The following is a 19,362-nucleotide window of genomic DNA, read 5'->3' as shown; positions in this document are numbered from 1 at the left end:
CCCTACAGTGGAAGCGTGGAGTCTTAATCACTGGACCACCAGCGAAGTCCCCTGGTTTATTTTAAGCAAAAAACCTAGAGTAGCAGGTCTCTAAACACATACACACAGTAGAAAGTGTTCACTGCAATTAGAGTCTGGAATAAAATATTAATAGGATTGTAGATAATTTTAAATGTCTCCTTTATGCTTTCATATGGTTTCCTAATTTCCAACCATGAATGTATATTTTATGATTAAGAAAAAAGATAAGTACCTTATATGACTTATTGGAAAAATTCTGTAGTGTATGTGGGTGCACACACACATGGTCCTCGTCTATGAGAGGGCCTATGATACAGCAGGTAGAATACACACTGGAGCGAGACTGTTAAGGTTGAGTCTCTGCTTTGCCGTTTCCTTGCTGAATGACCTTCTGCAAGTTCTTAACCTCTCTGTTCCTTAGCTTCCTCGTCTGTTGAATAAGAATAATTCATGAATTATCCTATGAGTTTCTATCTCATAAGGTTGTTTTGAGGACTGAACCCCTGAATACCTGTAAGAACAGTGCCTGGCACATAGCAAACATAATAGCATCTTCAGTGTTGTCATCAGGCTTAAGAATATATACGTTTCTATATGTGTGTATCAATATAATGCTTATTGAGCATTAGCTCGGCTCTTTGAAGGGTAACTAAAGCAAATAATTTTTTCCAAATGTATCTATTATTGATTAATCTTCACATCCTCTACTTAAGAGTTACTGCTTCGCAGTCGTAAGCGAGACACATCCATATGTGGCTGTTCACAATAAAACAACTTTTGGATGTCTCTCTTAAATTCTAATAGGAGCTTCTGAGCAGGACATCCTTAGAAACTCAGAAGTTGGACCTGATGGCTGAAATATCTAACTTGAAGTTAAAACTGACAGCTGTAGAGAAGGACAGATTGGATTACGAAGATAGATTCAGAGACACAGAAGTAAGTGATACCCTTCCTCTCTCTTTATATACATATACGTATCTATGCACATATATATGCATACTTATATATCTCGCACACACGTATTCCTAGAACAAGTTGAAATTCCTTGGAGTTGTGAAGGAGAGGCAGTTCATTACTATGTTCCCTCATTATCCATGCTTCTTTTTAAGAATAAACTTACACTGACTTTTTATCACTAAATGATAGTGGTAATTTTTATTTTGAGACTTTTTTTTTTTTTTTTTTTTGCGGTACGCGGGCCTCTCACTGCCGTAGCCTCTCCCGTTGCGGAACACAGGCTCCGGACGCGCAGGCTTAGCGGCCATGGCTCACGGGCCCAGCTGCTCAGCCGCATGTGGGATCTTCCCGGACCGGGGCACGAACCTGCATCCCCTGCATCGGCAGGCGGACTCTCAACCACTGCGCCACCAGGGAAGCCCTATTTTGAGACTTTTGATATGAAATATTAATCCTTTCACTTGCCTTTAGAAATGCTTTTGACTTTCGGACATTTGGAGCTTCTGTCTATCTATTCTAGCCATCCATGCATCCATCTGTCCATCTGTACATCCATACTGATTCTCTTCATTGTGGAAATAATGGGTTCAAGTGCATGATTTTACTAGTAGTTCTTATTTAAGCACACTGATTACTTACTCTATAGTAAGTAGATTTTTAAATGTGTATGGCAAACATGCTTTCATTATGTAATCATAAAAATCGCAGATTTTTAGAGGTCATTTAATTTGGCCTTCTACTTTTGGTCTAATCCACATGTAAATCATTCCAAATAAATACAGCTCAGTATACTTTTGTGAAATTCAGGGTAGATTCTACAACATGAAATACCCATTTTCCTGGCTAAGCATGCTTTCTTGTTTGTTTGACCTAGTTTATTGTTAATCCAGGTTTTCTAATTTGTTAATTGCTTTTTTGTCAAGGCGGAGCTCAGAGCATATCCAAATGAAATCTATTCATTTGAAACTAAGTATAAAGAACCGTAGAAATTTTTTCTCTCCTAGGGCCATCTCTTCCTTTCTCTTTATTTTGTTTCCTCAGTTGGGGTATGGAGAGGTGTCATACTGAATTAGAAAACTGGGTACCAAGAAGGAGAGAGGAGACATCATTTACTTACTTTCCCCCTCTATCTTCATTTCCAATATTTGTTTTATGCTCACTCCATGCCATCACGATATGATATATATTATCCACATATGTTATCCACTGTGTGAAAGTCCTTCCTTGAGCTGAATGCAATAAGGTTTACTCCATTGTTATTTTTAAAATTAAATTTTCTGTCGAAGATGTAACTATAATGGAAAGTCTTGGTATATGTATTACTTGCTCAGTAACAAAAGGAAATCCCCAGCTTAGCTCATGTTTTAATCTTAAAGCTCTTTGTCGGTCACCTATATAGGTATGTTTTTCATTTAATTGAGACTGGGGCTTTTAAAACAAAACTTAGGAAGTTACCTACTTTCATTAAAATTCTAGCTTTTGTGCTTTCTTGAAAAATCTGTTTGGATATTTCCTCTTTTCCCTTCTGTCTTTCCCTGACTCCACAGCTGCTACAGAACACATTGGTAGAATTCAGTCAACAGATGGATAACATGGCAGTGGAGCTAACTCTGGTGTCAGGAAAGAAGTTTATCGTTTTGGGGCATTAAGAGGTGGCCTTATTATACACACAAAGTTTAGGGAAAGTCTTAACCGGCACAGGTGTGGTTAATTTGGATATGAGATGTTAACCAAATATTGGGACTAAATTGAAGTAGCTGTTTTAGGATATTTTTCTTTGTAAGACCCCAGAGTAGTATCTACATCTCTTGAGTTTGTCTGCATTTTTTATAAATCCTTTTTTGGGGCTTACTTGCTTTGCTCGTGCATTCTCTCAATCATATGGAAGGTGATCTTGTTATCAAACTTGTAGTAATCCCTGATAATTTTCTAATAAACATTCAACACTATTGTTAAAATGTAGCATGCACATACTCAGAGATTATGGGATATATGATAAACTTTGTTAAACATGAAAATAGTCTTCAAAATTAAAACTAAAAAAATTAAAATTGAATATGCTCATTTTCTTAGAATGAGCATAGAATGCTCATTGTCTTAGAATTTTAGATTATTTGGAGATGAATTTCTAAGAAAACATTGGAGTGGGGGAAGAAGTATAGATACTTCCAAAAGACTGGGGGTAAGAGTCTTGAAACTTTGGAAGATTGAGGGCTTGCCTGTCCCAGGAACTGCTGATAGATGTTTGGCATCGTTCAATGGTGCCCCCTTATGGTAAGAATACAGATATCAGAAATGAGTTTCTGTGGAGCCCTGAAGAGTTTTCTGAAAAGGAAAAGATAACAGGGATTTTCTTTTTAAAACAGTACTGAACTTCTGATAAGAAGTTAGTTGGAAATAATTTGTATTACATTTTTCAAAGTTTCATGTTAAGGAGCTACTTCCAGATTTTCCAGCTTGACTTTTCATGGGAAGATAGGGCTTCTTTCAGATTAGAAATTTATGTTCATATTTATGGTGTTGCTACAAAGCATGATTGGGTAGGTTTTTTTAAGTAGAAAAATGACCTCAATTTATAATTCTATTTTATTCATTTGTTTCTTCTTTACAAATTGCCACTGTTTCTAAAGGAAGTGGTAAAATACAACAATCCAATAGAATTCAAAGCTGTTTTTTACCAATAAGAAAGTGGGAAAATATATATAAGAAAGACCAGATTGATTAAGGAAGGCTACTAAGAATTCGTATTATGCAAAGATGGTTAATAAATGGGAGATAAATAAATGGGAGAAACTGACCTTTTCCTTGAACTTGAATTCTGAACTTGTACATAAGGACTCACAACTAAAATGTTATTAAATGATGTCAGTTATTTACCTCATTCATAAAAGGAGAAAATAGATATCCTCTTATTGAAACATTGTATTAATAGTAATTATAATTAATATTAATAAGTAATTATATAATACTAGGTAGTACTTTTCCCCCTTTTACAAGAAACTACAATTTAAAAGCTTGTAGGTTTTCTGAGAAGTGTATTTCACAACAGCATCCTTTTTTCTAGCCCCTGTGAGATTGAATTCTTACACTTAGAAGTTTAGAATAATCCCTCAATAAAAAACTTTTATTTCTTATTGCATTGTTCTGTTTGTTTTTTACAGCATTCTTGTGTAATTCTTTTCTGTCTGTGAATCTGTGGCTCAGGAATAAATGTCTTGAAAAGAAAGGAACAAAAACACGTTAACCATTGGTGGGGTTTTCATGCCTTGTGGTTAAAAAAAAAAAAGTCTTCACAGAGTATTTGAGCCCTTCTTTTGGATGAGTTGGTATTGTTTCACATTCTAATTTCCTTTTCCTATTCTCTGGGCTCTGGACAAAGATATGTCACTATTGCTCAGAATATTTAGACAAATTTTATAAGCAAATTAGTTTTGTTTGTTTTTTTGTGGTACACGGGCCTCTCACTGTTGTGGCCTCTCCCGTTGTGGAGCACAGGCTCCAGATGCGCAGGCTCAGCGGTCATGGCTCACAGGCCCAGCCGCTCCGCGGCATGTGGGATCTTCCTGGACCGGGGCACGATCCCGTGTCCCCTGCATCGGCAGGCGGACTCTCAACCACTGCGCCACCAGGGAAACCCACAAATTAGTTTTTTTTTAAATAAAAGTAGAAAAGTTGTATGATTGTATTTGTATTATGAAAACATTAGGATTGCGTTCTTTTTCATTTTCCAAATATAAAATTATTATGATACTGAATATATTTGTAAATGATAAGGCCCTCATCTACCCTCAAGTTGTGAATCCTTGGTCTAAAGTGTTTAAATTTCATTTGATTCTCCAAGATTGGGCTGATGAACAATCTGTATTTTTGTAGAAAAATTAAGAAATTATTAAAGTATTTTTGTAAATATCCATATATCACTGAAAAGTCTCTAAAAGTAAATGACTTTACTAAAGAAAATTTCTCTGGTTTATTTTAAAAGATAAGAGTTCATATAGTGATTTTTAGTCTAGAAATATTTGCACAATGATAGTAAGCGATCAGCTACATTTCTTAAAATTTTAGTCACCTTTCATTTTCATCATCAATCGCATCATTTTAGGGCAGAGGCAATGTTTTCAATGGAAAGATGCTTTAATTCTCAAGGAGACACATTCATTTTCAGTTGTCTGATCTCATTCATCCAGCTTTAACTCAGGAGCTATTGACTGAAGATTTCCAAGCTGCTCTTTTGGTAGATAAGTGTGTTACTGGTTTCCTAATGTATTTCCTTGTCGCTTTTTGGACAGGGGCTAATGCAGGAGATCAATGATTTGAGGTTAAGAGTCACTGAAATGGACAATGAAAGACTTCAGAATGAAAAAAAGCTGAAATCTACCAAAGTAAGTTCTCACAATGGCAAAAATTTTTATATAAATGGCTCACTATCTACAATCAATAATATAAATAAAATACATTTTCTACTTAGTATATGATAGAGAAGGCATTTTACAAGGGAATGAACTTTTTCTCCAAGCTGGAGACCATCTTGAATTTAAACACTACTGTTCTGAATAAGAATCAGGGTTTAACTAATCTGATAGAACGTAACCTGTCATTTCTCTTAATTATCTAACCTCCTTTATAAACTGATACTGTTTCCTTGGTTACTTAGCTTGTCTTTTTCTATCTGTAGTTTTCTTTCCCTCCTGTCTCTCTACCAGTCTTTAATGGCCAAACTTTCTAGCATGAAAATCAAGGTGGGTCAGATGCAGTATGAAAAGCAGCGGATGGAGCAAAAGTGGGAGTCCCTGAAGGTGTAGTAGACCTTGGGTAATGGGGTCCATGGCCTGTTGCTTTCTGGCTTGTGTTGTTTTGCTGTGATGGTGTTTTTAGTGGTGTGTGCATTCATTTTGTGTGTGTGTCACCTGTTCTTTAAAAATATGTTTAAAGCTGATTAGAGGGACAATACAATCCCTAATATTGTTTTCAGAAACATATGAAATAGTGAAAAACAATAAGCAGGTAAAGTAAAAGTATTCGTTTATAAATTAAATCTCACTGTCTTGGACTCTCTGAGATTCAAGCATAGTAAAATAATTGCAGCAATTCAGCTGTGAAAGAATTCTGGTATCAATAGTAGACACTGTTTTCTTCCTTCTTGGCGATAAATGTGTGCATCGGTTAACTCTGTCATGGCAGTGAGTAGAAGTTACTGCTTAGAAGCACAGTGAGAACAGGCAGCACTTCTTGCCAGTGCTACTGAAAATTCCTTGTATTTGGTGTCCATTCCTACCATAAACAAAAACTATAGGGCCAACTTCTTAGCTCCATTGGAGAGCTACATCTTCTCATAATACCAAACATAGTACGTATCTTTAGAGACTGAAACTATATGAAGAAAAATAAAGGTGTACTTATTAGCATTGCATGGCTTTATTTCCTGGGTTAAATACAGCCAGCAAAACTTAAATTTGTCAAAGCTAATTCTTTACCAGAATGAAACAGAAACAAACATTAGTAAATAGCACATTGGATTTGGGGTCTTAAATAGTTGTGTAGTTTAAAAAAAAAAAAGACTTAAAATCTGTTTTCTAAATCTCTTTTTTTCCATTGTTGTAGGAGATTCTATTCTTTTACCTTAGTGATGAGGATGAATTATTTAGTCCCGTGATTTGGCTAAAGTTATTCATCGCGTGCTACCTTACCCACTAATTAAGCTCTATCTTGTCCAGGGAACATGAGTGCCATCTTGAAATGCTGAATAAATGTCAAGCAAGTCTAGTATATTATTTTCCAATTTGCATTTTGTTTTGCTTGTATGACACTAAGCATCTAATGATTATCTTCCTTGATTAACTTGGTCAGATTTTTTACCTAACATAAGATTTAAACCTTAGGGCTGCCCTAGTCCTAATCACACTTTAAAAGATTTATTTTTAATTTGGTCACAAGGAAACTTGAAATAATTATACCGTAATTATTATAAGTTGTACTTTTATTAATTGTCTTGCTTCCTGCTTATCATTGCCACTGTCTGATTTCTGAAGTTTGCGTCTAAATTCTTGTAGTTTTTTGTTTCATTCACAAAAACTAATTATTGACTTAAGAGTTAACAGACTCTCTGAATATTCCCTTTTAGTCATAATCTACTCTTTTTAAATGAATTTATCATTTGTAGGAGGAACTGGCATCTCTAAAAGAACAGCTGGAAGAGAAGGAATCTGAAGTAAAAAGACTACAAGAAAAATTGGTTTGCAAGATGAAAGGAGAAGGGATTGAAATTCTTGATCGAGGTAAGAATATGTATTTAACATTTGTTCTCTTGTTTTGTTAAAGTCGTCCAAGATCTATAAAAGAAACTGATGTTAGATGATGTGTACCATTAGCATCTAAGAGAGAGAGGAGTAGCAGAGGCCATCTGGGCCCAGGACTGCAGGGACTCCTCCAAGCCTCTTTACTGTGCTTGGGCATCTATTAACTTCCTCTTGAGCAGCTGGAGAAGGGCACCTCTGTAATTTAGTGGGACTTTATTTTAGATTACACGGTAAATTCCCATCATGTCCAAATTGCAATACAAGGAAGTGTCAAAAAGAATTAAAAGGAACCAAAACTATGTCCCAAGATTATTCCCCTCTGAACTGAACTTGAGACAACATAAAGTAAGGCATTTAGGAACCTTGCCTGCCTTTTTGAGAGGAGAGAGGGAAGGCTGTGTATCTTTGGAAAGTTAATGAACATTTCTTATCATGCATTGAGCCCTCAACCTTCTAGAAAGCAAAATAGGTTAATTCTGTTTTGGGAAAACTGTATGAATTTATCCAAAAAATTGTTTTCATAAATTGAGGAGGTTTGTCCTGGACATCATATGGACTGTAATTTTTCATAATGTAGGTTATACCCGCTAGAAAATAACTTGAATGAAATGTGGGTTTTTAAAAAATTATATTTGGAAGTATATATGCCTGTAACATCTGACAACACTCGGTCAAATTTAACCTTTCTTTGTTATAACAAATAGTATGGCAAAAGCAAGTTCTGACTAATTCAAAACAGAACAAATTCCAGTTAGTGTAGATTTGGTACATTTTTATCTATTGCTTTATCTGTTTTGTCTATTTTATCTATTATTGTCTGTACAATGAGAGGCTTGAATTAGATTACCTCCAAAGTCTTCTTGGCTCTAGAATACCCTGGCTTTATTTACCTGTAGGTATCACAATCCCCTGTCCATCAGAAAACTCAATTCATCCAACATTGAGGGAAATGGATTTTTCCCCTCTATTTTGGCATGTGTAGAATGTATGTTCTTCAAGGACACTCACAGACAGGTCATGCTTTCAAGATTCTAAGGAAAAAAATGGAATCATAGAGGCTATGTGGGCTAGAAGCTATGTTGGCTATGCTAGGGTAATGCTACCCAAAGTCGGATCTGAGGACTAGCAGTGGTCTGTGAACCACTTGTCAGCAGTACACAGCCAGGCACTAAGAGCAAGTGCTTAGAAACTTCGTGGAATCTGATGTTGCCATAACATCTACCTGCGTGATCAGTGGATTCATCTTGGTGAACAGGAGGAGATGGACCACTTAAGTGTTGCTGAACTTGAGCAGTGAGATGAATATGACATAAGCAATGTCCTAATCACATTCAGGAGGGTCACATATCAGACTGTAATGGAAATGTAAAAAACAACCAATGCAACATTAGCTGGTTTTTCATCACAGTTAGTGTAAGAAGCACTTGTACTCCGAAGGCCCAATTTTAATACAAGAAAATCAAGGTTCAGAAAGGTGAAGTAACAGAGGTGGTAACTCAGATTTGCATCTTCTGATTAACTACATTAGATTCTCTTTCTAACCTCACAGAGGGCATGTTATATTGTAGTATCAGTCCTAAAGTCATAAAATAATGCTTAATATTCAGTCTTTATGAGGTTAGAGTCTCTTTATTTTAGGTAAAAGGAGACCAAATAATAGTGCTTTTAAAATATTACTTATTGTTGTAATGTATGCTAACTTCCAATTCATTGGGTTTTCCTGCACAGATGAAAATTTTAAAAAGAAGCTCAAAGACAAAAGTAAGGTTTTTGGTGTATTTCCATCAGCCTTTACATTCACCAAAAGTACTACTTGGACTGTTCTTTGCATGTGTTTTTAAAACATTTCTCTCCCCAAAGATGTAAAATTGCTTCATCGATAAGCTCCCCATTTCTTCAGAGTATACAAAATAGAGGGCAAATAAACAAACAATAAAACAAGGAGTAAAAGACCGTTTTGCTTATTGCTCCTGGTTCAGCCCTTTTGCTCTGCAGGATATAGCAGAGCACCCAGAGTGGTGGAGGTGAGGAAGCGTTTTCTCCGTGGCCCAGGAGATACAGGGTCAGAGGAGAAAATAATGTTTATACTCCTATGAAAACCTACTGTTTTTACGGTTTACCACAGTTGAAGATTATTTTGAACTTTGCTTTTGTTTTCCAATGTTTTGTAGCCCACTTTTTCACTGAGATCTATAGTAAGGGCTTCTATAAACATATCCTCTTGTGTTACAAAAGAAATTGTACCCAGGCTGACTAACAGAGACTAGAGTTAATGCAGTGTAATCGATAAAGCCTTAGTGGACTTTCCTCCAGACATTAAGTTCTTAAGGGAATTTGCCATTAAAAAAAAAAGAAGAAGAAAAGCAGTTCCTAAACAGTATACCTTAATTGAAAGTATTGTATCAGAACTGAATGATGCTCCACTGTTTTAAAATTTACCTTCAGTAGTATTTTTTTGTCCTCAAAAGCAGACAACCTTAGCTGAACATTTTCCTCTGTTTCAATTTTTTTAATTTGTGATTTCAGTTTGGGTTGACTTTCCATATTTAAAATGTTTGTTTTTTTATTACTAAAGTAACATGCTTTTGTATTTGAATGTCACATTTTAAGGAGAATCACTTACTTTGGCCTTTTAAAATAGTATTGTTTAAAAACGTTTTAAAATAACACTGGAAATGAAGTTTATAGATGAAGCAAAGTACTTGTTATCCTTCTGTATGGAACCTACAGCCAGCTGCTTAGCATGATACTCATGTAAATATCACGTTCCTTCAGGCTCTTACCATTTGTGTCTCCATCTTGGTTATAACCGAACATCATTTTCTCTGCTCTTGTCATATATACACCATTCATTGCTTTCACCTGCTTTATAAGTTTCTTCTTTGAAAGCTCTGTATTTTTATTGTTATAGCACTGAAATTTCATCTTCAATGTTCTTATTAGGATTTTGTTCTTCCTTTGAGAGAGGGTAGTTGTTTTCTTTCTGGAATGATGACTATTAAGGTGAGTTAGAAAGTGTTCATTTTTCAGGTTTTCCCTAAAAGAGAATATGAATGGTAAATGTGCCTTTTAAAAAAAAAAAGAAAGTGGAACAAATTATTAACATCTTTACCTTGCAACATTTCGATCTGAAGAGTCAGTAGCTTCTTGTTATTGTCACACAAGTTAACTAAACAGACTTCTGATTTGCTGTTGTGATATTTCAGATATTGAAGTACAAAAAATGAAAAAGGCTGTGGAGTCTTTGATGGCAGCAAATGAAGAAAAGGTAACTAGATGAAATTTAAGTGTTTATTTGGACGTGTAATAACATCATTTTGATCATTCCATGCATTCTCATCAGATATCCCAGTTTGAAAGAACATCGCCTAAACACAGCTGACAATTAAGAGGCAAGCATTCTCCCTTCCTGCCCAAGTGGGCCTGCTCTCGGGGGGCGGGTCATAGACGTACTTGTGCTGCACAGACAAGAATGGAGACCAGCAGCACTGGCTCCACTGAGAATCTACCCCTCCCACCCACCGCCCTGAATTTAGAAAATGTTCAGGTTATCAGATCAGCTCTTTATATTCAGGTGACAAATGAGACAAAGGATACAGGCCATAGTACATCCTTTCTGTGGTCCCTGGAAATTCTGGACTGCCCTATGAACTCTGGAGGAGGTAGCCATGGCAACTTTAGCTTCATGATCCTGTTGATTTTCTTCTCTAGGAACATGTTATTTCCTTCACACTCCTGGCCTCTTTCACATCTGGGATTATCTCTGCTCTCCTGATGGTGAGATACCAGGAAACAAGCACAGGCACCATGTAATCAAGGATGGCACTCGGCTTTGTTTTAGCTATGCTCACCTAATGCCAAGGTCTCCAAGAGGGCCTTTCCTCCAGCTGTTGCTTCTCCTTACTTCATCCTGCTAAGAGCAGGGATGCAGGGACCCTACTAAGGAAACATGCTTCTTCTTGGCTTCCCTGACCAGCCATATACCCAGCAGGCAGGTTCAGCTCCTGTCATCAGAACTGCTCTCCCCTTGTGTCCTTTAATGAATAGAACAAGGAGACATTTTCCCATGAAAAGAGTAATTTCAAGGAAATAAAAACCAAGCAAATGCCAAAGAACTTTATCTTGATCTTTTTCTCTCATCATAAACTTCTTTCTCTAATTCTTTCTTGCCTACTCTGTTTGTATATTTATTTATTGCCTTTCATTCTTTTTGTTCTTTGTTCAATGGAAATAAACTCTTTCTCCTACCCACCTACCCATATATAGGTTTCTTTTTGCTAGTCTTCCCCACATCAAATAAAAAGAAAAGTCATTAGCAAGCTGCCCCACATAGATTTAATTTGAAAAAAAATCACTAAAATTCATTTGGTTTTAATTTCTCTCCCTCAAAAAGCAACAATAACAAATGAAACTCCCAATGTTGAATGAGGGCTTACTAGATGCTCAAACTTCTCTAGGAGCAGCGAGAGTGACATAACTTCTTGGTGGTTCCAAGAAGTCTTCAAAGAGGACATATTTGGGCAAATTCTGAGGGAGAGCAAAGAGTCATTCATCAGGAAAATGAAGGATTCTGGGCAAAGGATCCATGAGTGAAAACATGTCTCAAAACCAAGGCTTGAAACAGCCAGTGCGTGCTGGGAAAGTTCTGGAGCAGGAGATACAGGTGGAGGAGTTGGGTATATGAGAGAGTGCTGTGGCAAGGCTAATGATGTAATGATTTGGGTTCTCAGCTTTAGACCTTGGACAGTGAGATAATTAAATTGCCATGTTAGAAAGCTAACTCCAGTGGCAGAATGGAAGCAAGAATAAGGGAGGGAGAATGAAGACAAAAGAATTAAGAGGCTGTTAGAATAGGTGAGAAATGAAGACAGGCTGAAATAAGGCAATGGCAGTGAAGTGGTAAGGAAGGAAGGGATTTTAGAGAAATTCACAGGTCGACAAGATTTTTAAATCTTTGGATTTGGGAGTAAGTTTCTGGTTTGAGCAGTGGGGTGAATGATGGTGCCCATAAAAGAGTTAAGGGAATCCAAGCAGAGACCGAGATACTGGAGGCAAATAATGAGCTACATTTTAGATGTACTCAATTTGATGTGTTCATGGGACATTACAAGGAGATAGCTCATAGAAAATTGGAAAATCAACCTAAATTTTAGGATTAATGTAGGATTATAGATTGGTGGGGAGTGAACCCCATCAATTTTAGGAGAAATGTAGAGTTGAAATATATAGATTGGTGGGGACAAAACTATAGTTCATGTGTCAGTTTGCTTTTGCTCCATGATAAATCACATTTATTATTTCTCATACTATTGTAGGTGGGCTAGATTGCTCTTCTAGTCTGGGCTGGCTTTGCTGATCTCTACCATTAGCTGGTGGCTAGAATGGGGATGGATGGTTTAAGATGGTGTAACTCACATGTCTGGTGATTGACTAGTCTAGGTTGACCCCAGCTGTGTTGTCTCTTCTCCAAATGGTCTCTCATCCTCCAGTAGACTAGCCTATGCTTCTTCATGTAGTGGCCTCAGGGTTCCCTAGGGCAGCAAGAGAGGGCAAGCCCCAATGTGCAAATACTTTTCAAGCGTTTGCTCTGAACCACATTTGTTATATATCATTGGCCAAAGCAAGTCACATGGCCATGCCCTAAATCCATGTCGGGGAAGCTAGGGAGCCCATTTTTATAATTTACCACACTGAGGGCCTGGGAAGAGAGAAGAGGGTAAAGGACAACACGTTGAAGCTCTAACATTTTATATTCTGGGTTGGGAAGGTAGTGGGGGTTATGGAAGTAGAATGTTTATCTGGTCAAGGAATTAACAAATCAAAACAGAAGAAAAGAAAGAGTGGAGAGAAAAGCGAAAGAAGGAAAGAGTGGGGGTCAATCAGGTGCCATCTAGAAGTCAAATTAGAAAAAGGATGAAAAGTGTCCATTGTTTTTAGTAAAGAGAAGGTCACTGATCAGTAATTGAAGCAGCTTTGGTGGAGTGTTTGGAGAAGGGAAAAGCCAGATGGTGATTAATGGCAGCTGGTAAAGGTAGCAGGTGTAGATCTTTCTTTCAAGCTCTGACTTAGGAGAGTAAAGGAAGTTGATTTTTTTCTTGTTTTTTTTTTGTTTTGTTTTGTATCTTGTTACCTTGTTTTGTTTTTGTGTTTTAAAGATGGCAGCTGAAGGATAGGATCTCTAACTTTAGAGGTACTTTTTCTATGTCTCTGACGTATGTAGGCAAAATATTCTGAACATTACCAGTTTTACTAAAGTTTAGAAGTATTCTTTGAATAATGTAAATAATTCATGTCTACTTATTCTTTGTGTCACAATTACTTTTGTTGTTTTAAAATCATAATATTAAAGATGATAATTTATTTTACTAATAGGATCGGAAAATAGAAGATCTTCGACAGTGCCTGAACAGGTATAAGAAAATGCAAGATACAGTGGTACTGGCCCAAGGTAAAAAAGGTAGTGTAGCTCTAAAGACTTCTCTGCTTTACTTGATTTTTAAGTGGCTGTGAACTTTTTTACATTTGGCCTCAATTTCTTTCATGAAGTATATCCATTATTTCAAGTTAGGTTGCTCCTTTCATTCATTCAGTGATGTTATTAGGCATCTGTTCTCTGCCAGAAAGTGTGTTGGCTGATGAGTACACTGTTGATTGGTTGCCCAGAGAGCCTCTCCACGGAGTTGACTAGGTAACATTGCAGAGAGAAAGAAGGACAGTACCTGCAAGAGCCTCGGGGAAAGAAGACCTTGGTGTGTTTATTAAGAAACAAAAGGAGACCAGTGTACCTAGAAGGTAGTGAGCAGGGGGGAGAGTGAGACAAGATGAGATAATAGAGGTGAGCACAGCCGGGTCATGCAACGTGAGGAGTTCAGCTCTTATTCGAGCCCAGAGGGATCCACTGAATGGTCTGAACAAGTCAACCGCATGATCTTTGTGACAAATGGACCATCGTGGACTGTGGACCGCTGGGACTATTCCAGCAGTGTTGGAAGGAAGGGAAGCCAATCAAGAGGCCCTTGCAGTATTGCAGTGGGAAGATCTGATGGTGCTGATTGGAAATGTATTTTGGTGTTAGAATCAACTCAGTAGTGTGATGAATTAGATGAGGAGAGTGAAGAAGAAGAAGGCATCAGGAAAGATCAACATTTCTGACTAAAGCAACTAGCAGATGATGGTTCCATTTACCAAGAGGGGGAAGCCTAGAGAAGGAACATGGAAGTGGTTGAGGAGGATTGTGTTCAGCTTTGAATGTGTTTTTAAAAAACCTGGGGCTTCCCTGGTGGCGCAGTGTTGAGCGTCCGCCTGCCGATGCAGGGGACACGGGTTCGTGCCCCAGTCTGGGAAGATCCCACATGCCACGGAGCGGCTGGGCCTGTGAGCCATGACCGCTGAGCCTGCGCGTCCAGAGCCTGTGCTCCACAACGGTAGAGACCGCAACAGTGAGAGGCCCGCGTACTGAAAAAAAAAAAAAAAGTAAAACATCTAGGTAAAGATAGTATGCATTTTGTTGTATTTATTATTATTTTATCTGCTGATGGGCCAGTTGGCCATCCACAAATGTGGCAAAGATTTGGGGGTCATTCAAAACACACAAAAATGTGAAGAACTTTGAAAGTTCTCTTGTTCATTAGCACTGCCTAGTTGGGGTTGTTTGCTTTGAAAGTAAGTGCTGGCTACCAAATGTAAAGTGGATAGCTAGTGGGAAGCAGCCGCATAGCACAGGGAGATCAGCTCGGTGCTTTGTGACCACCTAGAGGGGTGGGATAGGGAGGGTGGGAGGGAGGGAGGTAAAAAGTCAGTCAAAATTGCACTGGCATGATCATTGCTGGCATTTTCACGTAATTCTTTCTGGCCTTTTTTTTCTATGCATATAAGTATATAATTAAAAAAGATAGTTTTTAACCGTGTACAGCAGGATAGATGTTTATAAACCATTGAAAATTATGTCCTGTTCTATTGAAGAGTCCCCTAGAGGGAAGAGATATGGGGATATATGTATATGTATAACTGATTCACTTTGTTATAAAGCAGAAACTAACACACCATTGTAAAGCAATTATACTCCAATAAAGATGTTTAAAAAAGAAAAGAAATTACCTAGAATTACACATATCAGTAGCTATTAAAAAAAAAAGTAAGTGCTGGAAATAAGTCTTTTGGTAGGTACTCATGGGACACTCGGATTTTGAAATTTTAATCTTGATGGGTTCACAAAGAAAGAAAATGCTGCTTTAGACCAGGATCTTTTTTTTTTTTTTTTTTTCGCGGTATGCGGGCCTCTCACTGTTGTGGCCTCTCCTGTTGCGGAGCACAGGCTCCGGACGCACAGGTCCAGCGGCCATGGCTCACGGGCCCAGCCACTCCGCAGCATGTGGGATCTTCCCGGACCGGAGCACGAACCCGTGTCCCCTGCATCAGCAGGCAGACTCTTAACCACTGCACCACCAGGGAAGCCCTAGACCAGGATCTTTGAAAAAAATGGATCTTCATCTTTTTGTCCAGAAGGCCTATTATTAAGACTTTATAAATATCTGAATGAGCAAATGAACCTCTAATTATCAGTGTAGACTTAGACAGTTCTTACCACTCACCATTTTCTAAACCTTCACAGGAGTCTCTCTTCTAAGGAATATTGCAAATTCTCAAGTAATTAATTTTTATATAGTCATAGCATTTAAAACATTGTTTGATTTTATAGAATCTCAACACTATAATTCTAATATTTAAAAATCAAGGAAGAGCAGATTGATTTCTGTAATTAGACTACATTGTAAGACACTTGGAAAACAGATAAAAAGGGTAAAAAGTCAGTCAAAATTGCACTGGCATGATCATTGCTGGCATTTTCACGTAATTCTTTCTGGCCTTTTTTTTCTATGCATATAAGTATATAATTAAAAAAGATAGTTTTTAACCGTGTACAGCAGGATAAATGTTTATAAACTATTGAAAATTATGTCCTGCTCTATTGAAGAGTTATGTAAACAGTGATTTCTCACTAGGATTTATATTTATTTAGACAATCCTCAGGGAATTTTAAGAATACCTAAATTCTAGTAAAATTAGAGTAAAAAAATCTAATAAAAACCTAAATTAAGAAGCTATGTCTAGTTAGTATCTTTAAACAAGTATATGATTTGCCATTTTGCATTATTCAGAGAATAGTTGGAAGGACCATTCTGTTTGTAAAAAAAGAATATCTGGCACTGTTGTTCAGCACTTAATCCTTTTCATTTCTAGAGATGTAAAAAAATTCTCAAAGTTGCTGGTTTGCTGGTTATGTGGTTCCTTCTCTCCATTAGGCCATTCTTTCTACTTTAAAATGAAATGAATGGCAAAAAAGGATCCTCTTAAGAGGAATCAAAGGGTCATCTATTTTCTCTTCTTTTCCTTTTTTCCTTTCTATGTTTTTTCAAGAGCACAGTAGCGATGAAAATGGAGTTGTCTAAATGGTGACTTTGTTGCTGTTCAGAATCAGTTTTGTTGTACCACTGGTATTCCTCAGCTGGGTTATTTCTGAACTGAAATTTATAAAGCCCCAAATGTTGACACAGAATTACAGGAAGGTTGTTGGACTAAGTTAACTTTTAACATCAATGCTGTGAGTCTATGATTGTGTCTATTAAACCACTAGTAATTAATACCTCTACTAATACCACTACTGGATACTCATGTGGCCCAAGAGTCCCTGGGCCTTAGGTGCTCACAGTTTAAGATGCCGTTTCCTAGGTCCCACGTTGTTGTTCTTCAAGCGATGCCAGGAGTTGACTCTTTGATTTTTAGGGATCAGAAAAATTTTTATATTCAAGATAATTGGGATTCTTATCTTCCTCCAAAAGTAAAAAATGAAAAGCTGCTGGTGTCCACTTTCCACTTTGTCGTTGCTTAGGCCAAGATGGTGACTTTGAAGACCTGCTCCCTTCCAGTTCCTTCTCCACTTTGCTGGACGCACAGGGCTTTAGCGATCTGGAGAAAAACCTGTCATCTACGCCAGTAATGGGATCTCCCAGTCATGACCCATTTAACACAAGTGCTCCAGAAGAGGTATTTATCGACTCAATAGTTTCTTCATGTTAAAGAGACTCTGTCATTGAAAGTGCCATTGATAACATCAAAGACATGGTTCTTTTCTCAGGTGGATTACTGACTTGCTTTGTCCCGGCAATTATTGTGACCTCCGGCTCTTTATTTGAAATGTGTGTTTTTTCCCTCTCTTTATTAATAAGTAAACACTTGGGCAATGTCAAAACCACTTATGTAATTCAGGAAAGACATATGAATCCCTTGGAGATGGATGTCATCTTCAGTACTAGGTTATAATCTACTTCCTAAAGAATAAGTAGGGAATAAGTAAAGTGAGGGTAAAGTGAGATTATGTAAATTTATTTTAGTCACTTGTGACGGTAACTGTGAAAGATGATGGACTTCAGTTAACATGCTGGGGATTGTGGAGCCATGTATTGCATGGGGGTACCCAAACCTGAGGTCAGCAGGTGAACTGATCTACAAGCGTAGTTATGGCAAAACAATAAGAAGCAAATTGCCGGGCTTCCCTGGTGGCGCAGTGGTTGAGAGTCCGCCTGCCGATGCAGGGGACACGGGTTCGTGCCCCGGTCCAGGAAGATCCCACATGCGGCAGAGCGGCTGGGCCCGTGAGCCATGGCCGCTGAGCCTGCGCGTCTGGAGCCTGTGCTCCGCAACGGGAGAGGCCACAACAGTGAGCGGCCCATGTACAGAAAAAAAAAAAAAAAGAAGAAGCAAATTGCCCTGACAGATAACACATTGATTAATTGATTTCTTGGTAAATAAGGCGTCATCTGCATGGAGGATCTGATTTACGGGATCTGTAGTGTTGAAAAATGCTTCAAAGAAGCAAACGCCTTCCTATGGCCCTTCAAATTATCTTCATGAGGTGGAGTGAAGAAAAAGACCACCCACTTTTTAGAAGGTAGAGATGTTGGCAATAGGGTAGACCAGATCAACACGTCTATTAGAAGGATGAACTAAGATGTCTACCATGATTATTTTTGTAATCTGGTCAGTTAATAAAAAGTGACTGCTTTCAGTTTTTTTTTAAAAAGATCATGGAAGAAAATTTCGGGTTCGAGCCCTGGTCCGGGAAGATCCCACATGCCGCGGAGCAACTAAGCCCGTGCGCCACAACTACTGAGCCTAATCACTCTATTAGATAAAAGCATATCCGCAAATATCTTCACAAAAAGCCCTTTACTGCCTTAGGTTCCCTATAAGGCCACTATGAGATATCCCTTTGTTTTTAGAGTTTTTGATCTTTTTGAAAGGTTCAGTGAGACAGCACCACCTTGAATTTTCCTGTCTTCACAAAGCTACACCTGTGGCTTCATCTTAAGACGGTTTTCCTGACAGCACCTGTGCTTCATCTTTGCCCTCAAACCCTTTCTTAATTTTAATATGTAATGTTCCATCTAGGGAGACTAGGAATGAGAAACAGTTTAATTTTTCAAGTAAATAGTCTTGGCTCCTTTATATTTAACAGTTGCTTCTTTGGTCACCTCTTTTCTAACATTTTATTGTAAGTAGCGAGAAGAAATCAAATGGCATCTTTACTTTTTATATCTGTTGCTCGTAATTACGTAATGAGAATATGAAATTTGAATTGAATGAAAGTGAATTCAAGGAGAAAAGAGCATTTCTTTTTTAAATGTAAGAGAGAGCTAAAATATGCCGTTATAAGGAATTGGTGGGAAGGGGAATTGGATGAAGGTAGTCAAAAAGTATGAACTTCTGGCTATAACTAAGTACTGAGGATGTAAAGTACAGCATAGTGACTACAGTTAACATTGCTATATTGTATATTTGAAAGCTGCTGCTAAGAGAGTAGATCCTAAAAGTTCTCATCATGAGGAAAAATGTTTTTTTTTCTGGTATCTATATGAGGTGATAGATGTTAGTTTAACTAAACTCAACTGTGATAATCATATCACAGTGTAGGTATGTCAAGTCGTTATCCTGTACACCTAAAACTTGTACAGTGGCTATATGTCAATTATATCTCAAAGAAATGGAAAGGAAAAAAACCCAAGGAATCAGTTAAGGAATAAGAGCTATT

The 19,362-nt window shown here is 37.6% G+C and overlaps 1 protein-coding gene across 10 annotated transcripts in view; it reads left to right on the top strand.

Annotated features, from left to right (window-relative positions):
* The window catches only part of PPFIBP1 (PPFIB scaffold protein 1), a 178,026-nt gene that overhangs the window by 129,340 nt on the left and 29,324 nt on the right, over positions 1-19,362 (top strand). For 6 of the 10 annotated variants that reach the window (XM_027129372.1, XM_027129374.1, XM_027129368.1 and 3 more), the window contains 7 exons: positions 826-957; positions 5,268-5,360; positions 7,139-7,253; positions 9,003-9,035; positions 10,481-10,542; positions 13,647-13,731; positions 17,164-17,318. In XM_027129372.1, coding sequence (XP_026985173.1) covers positions 826-957; positions 5,268-5,360; positions 7,139-7,253; positions 9,003-9,035; positions 10,481-10,542; positions 13,647-13,731; positions 17,164-17,318 — 675 coding nt within the window. The remainder of the gene's footprint in view (positions 1-825; positions 958-5,267; positions 5,361-7,138; positions 7,254-9,002; positions 9,036-10,480; positions 10,543-13,646; positions 13,732-17,163; positions 17,319-19,362) is intronic. The other 4 variants (XM_027129375.1, XM_027129373.1, XM_027129371.1 and 1 more) reach the window with 3 other exon arrangements.

This window comes from Aethalodelphis obliquidens, unplaced genomic scaffold, assembly GCF_003676395.1.
Source record: "Aethalodelphis obliquidens isolate GAN/ISIS:26980383/991018 unplaced genomic scaffold, ASM367639v1 scaffold36, whole genome shotgun sequence".
NCBI classification, from domain to species: Eukaryota; Metazoa; Chordata; class Mammalia; order Artiodactyla; family Delphinidae; genus Aethalodelphis; species Aethalodelphis obliquidens.
The sequence above is the reverse complement of the archived record's forward strand: the minus strand, read 5'-3'. Positions and strand labels throughout refer to the sequence as shown.